We start from the raw sequence: 12,102 nt of genomic DNA, 5'->3' as shown, positions 1-12,102 counted from the left end.
AATGTAACAGAAGTTCAAACAACGTTATGTCCACCTCCCACCTGCCCTGTTGGTGAACATCACCAGTAAACCAGCATGCTGTAGAAAATACTCAGTGGATTTACATGCACCTACTTACAACAGTGGACAGAAACTTGTTCTACCTGTGTATCCCAGTTTATGTGGTAACCTGGTTACCACAGTGTAAACATACTGACTGATCCATATTGCAAGTACATTGACACAATTTACAAAATGACATACCTCATCGGGAAAAATGTGATGAAACCGTTGGGGAAATTTCTGTTTTCTGATATCAGGCCAAACCTGGAAGTCATGCAGTGGTAGAAAGGAGAAATAACATGTAACAGGCTTGGCACATTCTCTGTTGAACTGAAATATTAGGATTTTTGATAAAAATGTCTGGCATGTTTACAAAAACATGAAACATTGCGGGCTATTAACTGCTGATAACAACACACTAAGGTGGCGTTCACACCTGCCTTGTTTGGTCCAGACTTTAGGACTTTTAGTTTGATCCAAACCCAAATTACAGGTGTGAAACCTCCCCAGACCCCTGTCCGTAACAAACGCCCAAAATATGATCTGACCAAATGAGGTAGTCTCGGTCCTGATCAAACTGAACCATGGTCCGGTTTGTTTATAGTGTGAAAGCATTTATTGGACGGTTCGGACTTTCGGACCAAATACAGGAAGCTCTGGCAGGCTATCATCGTGGTATAAGACCGGGAAAGCTCCTTTGAGGAATAGCTCCGTGCTTAGTGCGTTTGTGAGAGAGCAGACAGCTGTCAGACCTGAGAGTACATCAGCAGTTTACTTGTTAAGTGGTAGTAAATGTACAGTTTTAGGTTTCCGTTTGTCTCTGAATGTAAATGGGTCACATATAGATATTTAGTGTGCTTGCATAACTGCACTGTGAAACCAAACGTATCAAAAATATGAACCTCGGTCAGGTGTGAAAGCCCCCTAACTACAATTTTGTGACTGAACAACTCACCAGTGCCCTTTCATGACCAGTGGGAATTTTCCAAAGGACTTCAAAGCATATCAACCCCAGAGCAAACATGTCAACTTTTCGGTCATAATTCTTCTGGCTCTTCTGTTGTAAAAAGAAAACACAATATTAAAAGATATTTTGCTGATTTAAGTCCAGCTCTGTGCCATCTTAGTGTGGGCAGTGTGTCCAGACGAAGGGTGTGTGGCTTCCCTTTGTGGTGCTGCCCTCTTTGGAGTGGGAGCAGCGGAGGTCTGCGGAGCTCTTAGCAGATCTCCGCTGCTCTGCTCCAAACACTGTCTGCACTAAGACAACACAGAGTTGGATTAAAATTGCCACTGCAAGATATTAGGCAGCCTAATGTCTTTTTTTAATCACAATTAAGGTTATTTGTCATTTCAAAATATATATTAAATATAACCAGTAATGACACGCCATGAAACGGGAAAAACTGACAATTAGTGTAAAAATTAGTTGTTGTATTTTTCTAAAAAGGTGAAGTAGCTATGAAGCATGATGATACCGCATTCTGAGGTGTCCCATCTTTTAATGCTGGGAGCTCCACAAATTAATTTGTAATGAAAATAATGAAATGTAATATTAGTATAAACCATCTCACCTGCTCAGGAGCCATGTAAGACGGGGTCCCTTTGCACCCAGTTCTCTCCAACAGGTTCTCAGCATCGTCATTGTTCTCATTAGCGACCAGACCAAAGTCTCCGATCTTCACTTCTCCATTTTCCCCAAACATGATGTTGGCGGGCTAACCAGGGGCAGAAAATTAACAAATATGTAGCTCCATGACTGATGATGACTGACTGTGATGTGGTAGAGATGGACTTTGTCTCACCTTCAGGTCTCTGTGGATGAGCATCTTGGAATGAATGTACTCTACTCCACTGGCCAGTTGCAAAAACAGCTGAATAAACCTTTCATCTACTCTCTTGGAGGCTCGCAGAGGTTTCTTCACATTCTGAGTATTCCTCTCCTCTATCCACACTCTAAGTGTTTTGGTGTCACACAACTCCATCTTAATATAAAGGTACCTGAATGAATAATCCATGGAAGACCTAGAAAAGTAAGAAAAGACAAAGAAATGATGCACCTCAAGTAAGCAAATATTTATAATAGTAATAGGACATGACTTACTCTGAGGAGCTGCAAGTGTCCTCTGCATTGTCCCCTTGGTATCCTGAATCCTCCAACCAACATGTATAGTAACGAACAATGTTGCTGTGATGGAGGTTCGACAATGCAATCACCTCTCGTAGAGCTTTTTCGACACTAAGAATAAGAAAATAGTTCAGCTCAAACTTGTTTTGCATTACATCGTAAATTTATATACCGTACTCAGAGACTACGATGGAAAAATATAAGTTAGCATTTCACTTACTTTTTAAAGCGGACAATCTTCACAGCATAATCCATCTTCGTCAGTTTATGTTTTGCCTTGAAAACTACACCAAAGGCTCCTTTGCCGAGGAGGTTTGCAGCTTTGCAGTCAAATTCTGATTCAAACCTGTAGAAAGACAAAATACAAGTCTTTATTATTGCATATCAGTTGTGAAAACATGCAAACAAATGCACCACAGAAAGATTGCAATTTAATGTTTTTTTTGTTATTTACCGTACCTCGAAATTTCTGATTGGGTTGATGTCTTCTCATTGGAACCGTTTCCTGTTTTTGCATTTTTACGAACCACTGCATCCTTAACAAACAAAGGAAATTGTGACTTAAAGCTAACATACAAATCAAATCTCCAACCAGCTCACTATACCTCACGGCTGCTTTGACAGTCAGTTTGCCAATCTATTGGGAATCTAACAAGAGAGGCAGCAATGTAATTAATTTTTGATATAATATTTTGTCAAATATAATTTACTGTAGCTTTACAGTATATCTCAAGTTGGTTTACCGTCTTTTGAATTTCCAAGCAGCAACACTGAGTCCCTTAATATATTAAAGAAATATAGAAAATGGTGCCTTTCAGAGACATATCAAATTATTTGACATGACATGAAGGTCCATCAAAAGTTAATCTATCAATGTCACACAGATTGGGGTTTAGAAAGTCAATGACTAACCTGATCCTTGGCAGGAGTTGATGAAGAGGTGAAATCAACAAAGTCACTGGGAGTCTCGCTTTTTGTTTTTGCATCATGGTACTCCCTTGGAGAATACAAAAGACCCATTAGTAAAACGTTTTGACATTTAAACCCTAAACTCTACTTGACTTACGGTGCATTCGGGGGAGTGGACGGCCTGACCGGTGCATCATCATCATCATCATCAGATAGAGCTGACCAGGAGGACACCTGCAACACAAAGTCTTTCACTATTGCATTTTATTATCTTTTATAGTAATTTTCAATTGAGCTGGAGTTTTCAAGAATAGGCAGGCACTCAACATTGTCCTAACTTGGGTGCCCTCTAGCTCACCCAGTATTTTGTAATATCCTATCATTTAATAGAAGGAAAAAACAGTGTTTATTACTACTTACCTCTGTAGTTTTATTGCCAAATTCATTATCAGATACAACATTGGCTGCTTTCTCCTTAACCTTCCTCTTTGTTTTCCCCGTGACAGCTGGATACTCCTTATCACCAACCATGGAGCTACAGCATCTAACATTGCACAAACATTATTTAATGCATTTTTAAAATGGTGACTAGACAGCTATGAATGAATTTGGATGCAGTGTGGAGACCTACGGTGTAGCATTATTTGGTTCTGGTCTGATTGACTGCCCAGCCCTTAAATTCAAACTGACAAAGTTACTATGCAAGGTTCCGAGGTTGACTTTAGGGACACATTTCTGATGAACTGGTGCAGTAGGGTTATTTGCAGCATTTTCTGTCTGAAAGAAGAAAAAAAGGATACACTTTTTAATAAATATTGCCATCCATTTGGATTATCAAATCAGTCAAGGCGACATGCTATATGGCTTTTGAATTGGAGTACACGATACAACATGCACCATTTCCCAAAGAAGAATCTTACCCCAGGTATCGGATTCTCCTTCTCATGCAGATGTCTCAGGGCATTTTTAGCTGCATTCTGCTTGGCTTTCTTTGCACTGTCTCCCACACCAACGGGAAAGCCTTGACCGTTGACCACAGCCCTCTTGAGGAATCTAATGAATTATTGTAAAACCTATAGTTATAGCCAAGATGACTTGAGACAGTGTGCAATAAAAAATATCCGTTAACAACTCATTTATGAGCTTCACATAAGTGTGTGTCTGAATGTATATCAATCTCCATAATTTTGGACAAAGAAATTCAACAATCATATACCGTATTTTTGCCATTTTCAGAGGGTCATACATAGATAATAGATAGATATGTTCCGATTCTGATTATAAAATAATACAAGTATAAGCACAACTGACAACTTCACTGCCATATTGTTACTTTATTAAGGGATCAATCCTATCTAAGCCTGCCATTTCTTTACTCCATTAAGTGTTCTATTTGCAAAGTTCTCTTTATTGTTTCCCCACTACTGATTTTTCAAATAGTGTAATTGACAGAGTAGTCTTGCGCTTTATTATGTAACGTTGCTAGCAGTGTTTGGTATTTTAGTTGTAGCTTGTGCTTTTCATTAACTTTTACACACTTTATTGTTTGCATATATTTGTATCTCCTTATAACATCATTAACTGTACCCAACCCTGTTTGTTATCACGTTCAGCCTGATATTTTATTCAAGATAATCGTGATGAAAACTCTCTGAACAGTAGCAATAATCAAAATGTGATTTATATTATCAGATGAGGATATTACTAATTTTTTTAAAAAACATTTTCATTTATTTTGGTCTGTAAATGATTATACAAACTAGTTTAATTCTTTTTTAACACAGAATTATAAAATAGGTACTAAAATATCCTATGATTTTATAAGCATTTTTTTATTGTAAAGAAATGCTATAAATCTATTATGAGGCTCTCCCTTTTGATCTATTCATGTAAAAACACTTTTGTTGACCGCAGCTAGCTTTCTTACATATTGCACAAAGCTTATTTATTTCAAAATAAACATCCTATGATTTTATAGGGGGTTTTTTTATGTACAAAAATGCTATAAATCTATTTGCGGCTTGACCTTTTGACCTATTCAGCTGAGTTTACCCAGTGTTTTGACATGTATAGGTCAGCCGCATAAAAGATTTATAGCATTTTTTTACATTAAAAAAAGGAAATACTGAAAAAATAAGCTTTGTACAGTGTGTAGTTAGCTGAGTGCACAAAAAGTATTTGACATGAAAAAAAAATTGAAAACAAGAGTAGGAAGCACGTCATCATTAGACAGAGAAAAAACGTGAGCAGAATTTAAATCAACGCCAGAGTGCTAAGTGGTGCTAGCATTGACTGTAAATAACTAAATATATAAGGCTAGTAGTCACTGATATTTATAAAATCATAGGATGTTTTTTGAAAGAATAAGCTTTGTGCAATGTGTAAGAGAGTTAGCTGAGTGCACCAAAAGTGTTTTGACATGGATTGGCCAAAAGAGAAAGCTGCGCAATAGATTTTTCAAACGTGTCGAATATCCAATGTCTAATACAAAACCAACTTTACCACGGTCGAAAGACTTCAAATATAAAGACTGGACTAGTTAGTTTGGCGAATGCATGTCTGGCTCACTTCACTTCGATAAAGTACACGAACACTAATGACTGCGAGATGAAGCCTCATAAGCCAGAAAATAGGTTCGCAAAGGGGTTCGGTGTAGGTTGTAACTAACCTGTGGCGAAGTCCCTCGGACTCCAAGTCTTCATATTTCAGGTCCCAGTGTGCTCGCCGTGCATACTTATTTAGCTCAAGTACGTAGTTTTTCTTCTTTCCCATCCCGATTTATAATACCGAGACAACACAAATCAGTGACTAGGCTACTAGCTAGCTACAAGCACCGCTTAGCACTTCGGCTCGGATTTAAATTCCGCTCACTTTTTTTACTCTGTCCATACAACTGTGGGGCATTACCTTAGCCAGTTAAAGAAGGCCATAGACCGTTAATATTAAAACAGTCCATGGGCATTACCGCCATCCACTGGTACGGAGTGTGGCTCGAGAATCGTACTCGATAAATCGTTCTCACAAATTCAGCAAATTCAAATCCGTCAGTGGCGTTAAATGGTAGCCAGTCTGCAAAACAACTATTGTTGGACTCAACTTACAGTAACTTACTGAAACTGGAATTAAATCCATCTGTTGCTGGATACTGACAGGTAGCTCTAAAATACGCAATTTTACTGTATTTTGGTCAGTGTATAAAGGTCAATGTGTATTTTTTTAAGGGGTCCTTAGCCTAAAAATTGTTTAAGACCCCTGTTATAGTCATTATATATTTAATTTAATTTAAATACTCTTTATTGATTTCCCATGGGGAAAATACAATTTACACTCTGTTGTTATTACACATTACACAAAGGCCTGAAACACACACACACACACATGCTCAGGTCCTTTACATGCTCTAATGGAGAGATGTAATAGTCTGCTGAACAGCCACCCTGAGCAGATGAGGGGGGTTTGGTGCCTTGCTCAAGAGCACCTCGGCAGTGCCCAGGAGGTGAACTGGTATCTCTCCAGCTACGAGTCCACTCTCCGTACTTTGGTCCATATGGGGACTTGAACCGCAACCCTTTGGTTTTTACCTATTCTCTAATGTTGCTGGTTTTGTATTTAGTCTATTATTACTACTTTAATGCTGTTTAATAGAGTTGTTTCTGTCTGTTATTTCTGTGTTCTTTCAAATGTAAAGTGCAATGAGACCATTTTATACTTTATATATATATATATACATAATTTGATCGATTGATCTGATTACAACCCATCTGGACTCCAAAGTCTGACTGATGAAGATGCCTCAATTGTTTTGTTTTCTACTCCCACTTTCCTTTATTGAAACAGTAATGCCATTGCAGTGAAAGTTAGACCAAAAACTAAAACTAAAAATGGAATACAGTATAAAAATGGACTTATCTGATGATATACATGCATTAACAAGCAGCTTCATGTACAGTAACATTTTTCTGTAAATGTAAATGGTAACAGTTCACACATACACACTGTAGTGACAAGCCCTAATACTTTAGCCGCTAGCTGCTAATTGAAGTGAGATGTTTTAGACCTGTAGTCAGAAACCAGTATCCAGTCTTTACATCATGTGTTGATTTTCTCACTAGTGTCCATATCCCATAAGGTCCAATAAGTTTCAGCACAAAAATAAAACAAATATAGCCACGATGTTGTCCAAGCACAGAAAAAAAAAAAACTATTTGCCGCCAACACCTGTGGTCACCATCATGAACTTAGCCTGTGGCAGTGTTGCAGTGGCCTGAACACACTAGTGCGCAGGAGCAAATTACACTTAAACACAAACTGTCAGAAGGTGTGTATGTAGGCAAGGCCTACGTGCAAAAAGTTGTATGGGAACGGTTTGTTGAGATGTTTAACAATGCAGTACATTTGATTTCATCTTCTGTGGAACTGCAGGATGAAGTCCAGAAAAAAATTCCTTTGGAGACGGGACATCAAAGTAGGCCTATATGTAACCTTATCTAATAACAAATGAACAATTTGCCGTGCAACCATGCATTATTTTTTTTCAAACAGAACAAAGCAAACTCTGTTGTGACACCACTTTAAATACATTTAACCATTTCCAGCATTAAAAAAAAACGCGGACACAGAAAATACACACACATAATTATTTGGGCCAGATGGCCAGATGTGAATTGATGTAAAAGTTACTTTAAAACTTTCAAATCATGATTAATTTTATTTCATGTTTTGTTCCCTTTAATGAAACCCATAAAGTCATGCCCTCTTCTTAGGTTGTTTATCATTTGCATGGTTAAGGATTTGTCCTCCTGTCTGCATGTTGAAGTGTCTTTGAGCTAAACACAGAACCCCAAACTGCCACCTATTGCCATAGGAGTGTGAGTTAAAGTCCTGCGTAAAGTGCTATATAAGTACAGTACATTAACCATTGTTCTACAAATATTTTTAACATGATATTAATAACAGCATGTCAAATCATTTCATTAAAACAGACATCAGAATATACATATTTCCTTATGCTCTTAAGGCTTGTCACAATTGCTTGTGATAATCAGATAACATATTTATCAGTATATCAAATAATGTGATTTAAATCACAGAAAACAGAAGAGCCACATCTCTATATGCTAATGGGTCTTGTCACAATTGCTTGTGATAATCAGATAGTTGCATTTTCCTGACGCACATTTTTTGTGCTGAATGTCTGAGCCCACTTCTCCAGATCTGCCTTCAGTTGACTTGCATCAGGTCGGCCTTCTGGATTCTCACGCAGCATTAACTTGATGATATGGTTCTAAAAACAACAAAAACACATAACAGTGCAAAGCCCTGCATGTCAGCCTCCCTGCTACTCTGCTGGTGACCATCGTGACTAAACTGACACCCTATGGGAGATACTACTCCATGTGACAGGGGAATCAGTGAGGATAATAAGTATACTGTGACCTACCTCTTGGGGAAATGTCTTTGAAAAGTCATTGGGAAGCTTCTGACATCTGGCATCATCCAAAACCTGGTATTCATGGGGTAATAAAAGGATGAAAGAATATGTTAGCCTGACATTTATTAATAATTCAAAATATGGGAGAAAAAGGTTAAGCAAGACCGATTATAAGATGAATAAAGTTCCATCTCATCTCCTATCTACAGTCATAGGGTCACATTGTTGTGCTAAGTCATATAATCAATCTTTAATAACCACACATTGTTATGTCCTATTAATACAAGACTCACCACTCGTCTTTCATGGCCAGTAGAGACTTTCCAAAGGAGTTCCAAATATATCAACCCCAGAGCAAAGATATCCACTTTTCGGTCATAGTGCTTCCTCCTCTTTTGGGACAGAATAAAAACACAGTATTGACACAACATACTTCAGCAGCAAAAAGTTATACTTTTATTAATCACCATTAAGATGAACTAGTTACTGTATGCTCATGAGTTAACTAAAACTTCAGTTTTCAAGTGCCCGCATAGCTCAGTTGGTAGAGCGGGCGCCCATTTATAGGGATTTACTCCTCGACCCAGGTCTTCAGGTTCTTTACTGCATCTCATCCCCCCTCTATCTCCCCTTTCATGTCTTCAGCTGCACTGTCAAATAAAGGCTTAAAAATGCCCAAAAGATTATCTGAAAAAAAGCTGATTGTACTGCTTAAATTTGCAATTCAGTTTTTAAATAATGGTGTGTTGATGTAAAAGTTGTAACACGTTTGATGTAAACCTTTTGATTTTATGGCTCTCACTGCAAAAGTTAAAGACAGGTGAGAGTTTCAGGAAATCTAGGAGTATTAATCAATTGTGAAAGGACATATAGGTAGCCTAACTAATTAAGCATATTAGAAAAACTTATTCTCACTTGTTCCGGAGCCATGTAAGATGGGGTTCCTTTGTTCTCTGTTCTGTCCATCAAAGCATCATCATCTTTGGTGACCAGACCAAAGTCCCCGATCTTCACTTCTCCATCCAGCCCAAACAGGATGTTTGCAGGCTAAACATTGGACAGCAAAAACAGAAAGTGACACAAATTAGAATTACCCCATCGCAGTAATTCGAGTTGCAGTTTACATCCATGTCTGTTTAGACTTTTGTAACATACAGTATGTAGTAAAGGAATTTATTAAAAAAGGTGTCAGGTGTGTTGTTTGGCCAGACATTGATGCTTCACACACACATCTTTAGCCCGGTAGCACAACAATCACTAAAACATCTATATATATCACCACAGTTTAGTGGTGTCACAAATTCAGTCTCCGACAGAATGTGTAAATATAGTCACAATTTCCTCTTCTGTTCCTTAGTTTTTGTGTTAAATATTAAATATAATATATATTATGTCAGTGAAGTTGACCTTGTACCTTTTGGATATAAAATGTCATCACTTCATCATATTATCCTATTAGACATTTGTGTGAAATGTTATCATAATTAGCATATCAATTTTTGTATTATGGTGTTAGGTTTGCTGCTGGTAGCACTCTGGCTCCGCTTTCCTCCCCTGTCTGTCCTTAATTGTGGGAGTGAAGCCTGGTGTGAGGGAGTCAGGGTTCCAGCTGCAGCTACTCTAATCACCTCTGCTTCAAATACCCGGTCAACCTACCACTCTTTGTCAGATCACAGTCAAGACGACCACGTTAGTCTCGCTGCTGACCCTGCCTGTTGCACTAGTTTTTGTGATATTTGCTTGTCCTGATTATTCTTTGTCTGCCACAGTTCCGTGAACCTGACTCCTGCTGCCACTTCACTCCTGCTATCCACCACTCCTGCTATCCACACTGGATCTCTGGATTATTAGACACAGACCCTCAAACATGGTACCACTTTAAACTTCAAACTTTAGAAACAGCCACGCAATTGCATTTTATTTTCAGACTCAAAATACCGCCTTACCAGCACTTGTTGCACCTTTTCCGACTCACGTGAGACCAAGTCGCCTCACTAGGTCGGTCTCACAGGCCCTTATTCCAGTTCCCCCATACAAAAACAACTTTGGTCAGAAATCTTTTTTTATACATATACAAAGATTTGGAATAACATTCCGTATCACATCAGAACACTATCATCTATCACATATTTTAAAAAGGCATACAAACGGCTCCTTTTTAATAGTTACACTTGCACACATTAAAAAATGTGTTTATGTATTGTCCAAGCCTTGTTTGCACTGACCGTATGTGTCCAGCCCAGCTGATGTTTTGTATAAATGTCTTTGTCCTTATGTAACTGTATTGTGGATTTTATTTGTCGAAATCTGTTTTTCCATATCTATGTCTTGTATTAATGTTTGTCCTGACATGCTGTAACCATGTTTTATGTTTCTGCAGAACAGGAACCTGCTGAAAACCAGTTTTTAAACTGAGTCAGGCCCGTTTTTATATTGTAATGTTACTTTTTCTAACTTTCCTGTATAATAAATGTATGAAATGGAAAAACGCACTCTCTGTACCCCGGGTTCCCATTGGATTTTGGACTTTTTTTTTTCTGTTGCATCCCCAAACTTGGACATTGGAATAAACCTGTTAAACTATAATTTTTGTCTCTGTGTTGTCTGCATTTGGGTTCAACCTAGTTCCACACGTAACAGAGTGTGTTTTGTGAAGTCACACCACCAAAATTCTAATCAGTTCATCCTTGAGTCCAAATGGATGTTTGTGCAAAATAAGAAATTCTCTCCATTGGTCTGGAGATATCACATTCACAGCTGCTGCTGGCGCTGTGGCACAATATACCTAATTAAAATAAATCCAGCTTCTTAAACAATGAACATTAACTAGTGAAGAGCTTGAAACAAACATTTTTGTCTGTTTGAAACCGGCAATAAATCTAAACAGTATGTGGCTTGCGTTGGTGATTTTGTTTTTTCCAAGTTAATTAGATAAATGATCAACTAATATCTAATTGATCTTAAAATATGAGTGTCACATTATCCTTAATGTTTTTAGTTTAATTTTCTGTATTGAGTCCTCCCTAAAAATGGTTTAGAGTTATTCATGTGGCATTAATTTTGTTCTGTTAAATATTATGTAAATGCCATCCATGTAGAGTTAATAGTATGTTCTAGAGTTTCAAAACCTGATGTCTAAATACTGTGGAAGTCTTCCTCCATTCTAACAAAAGTACTATTTATGTACTAATTATTAGACATTACACACCATGGGTTTTATTTTAAACATTTACTGTACCAGGGCAGACACATATTAGTTTAAGCACATGGCATCGTGTGGCTTTTACTTCCAATTTCTGCCTGAATGGAAGACCCTGTTGATTAAAAACCACATGGTGTTTCCACATCAGTACTGTATTGTAACAGCAGATGAGTGAAGGTCCCATGGCATGAAAATGCACTTTATGAGTTTTTTTTAAAACATTAATATGAGTTCCCCCAGCCTGCCTATGGTCCCCCAGTGGCTAGAAATGATAGGTGTAAACCAAGCCCTGGGTATCCTTCTCTGCCTTTGAGAAAATAAAAGCTCAGATGGACCGATCTGGAATCGTGCTCCTTATGAGGTCATAAGGAGCAAGGTTACCTCCCCTTTCTC

At 37.9% G+C, this 12,102-nt stretch overlaps 1 protein-coding gene and 1 pseudogene across 6 annotated transcripts in view; both read right to left on the bottom strand.

Annotated features, from left to right (window-relative positions):
• LOC116705410 (interferon-induced, double-stranded RNA-activated protein kinase-like) overlaps positions 1-6,029 on the bottom strand; it is a 7,048-nt pseudogene extending 1,019 nt beyond the window's left edge.
• Positions 6,030-8,187: 2,158 nt separating this feature from the next.
• LOC116705407 (interferon-induced, double-stranded RNA-activated protein kinase) overlaps positions 8,188-12,102 on the bottom strand; it is a 38,997-nt gene continuing 35,082 nt past the window's right edge. For all 6 annotated transcript variants that reach the window (XM_032541580.1, XM_032541576.1, XM_032541577.1 and 3 more), the window contains 4 exons: positions 9,423-9,554; positions 8,801-8,899; positions 8,517-8,579; positions 8,188-8,360 (listed from right to left, as the gene is read on the bottom strand). In XM_032541580.1, coding sequence (XP_032397471.1) covers positions 8,226-8,360; positions 8,517-8,579; positions 8,801-8,899; positions 9,423-9,554 — 429 coding nt within the window. In that variant the 3' untranslated portion in view covers positions 8,188-8,225. The remainder of the gene's footprint in view (positions 8,361-8,516; positions 8,580-8,800; positions 8,900-9,422; positions 9,555-12,102) is intronic.

The sequence above is a fragment of the Etheostoma spectabile genome, chromosome 17 (assembly GCF_008692095.1).
Source record: "Etheostoma spectabile isolate EspeVRDwgs_2016 chromosome 17, UIUC_Espe_1.0, whole genome shotgun sequence".
Taxonomy (NCBI): Eukaryota; Metazoa; Chordata; class Actinopteri; order Perciformes; family Percidae; genus Etheostoma; species Etheostoma spectabile.
Note: the sequence above shows the minus strand (reverse complement) of the source record. Positions and strands in the feature narration are given on the sequence as shown.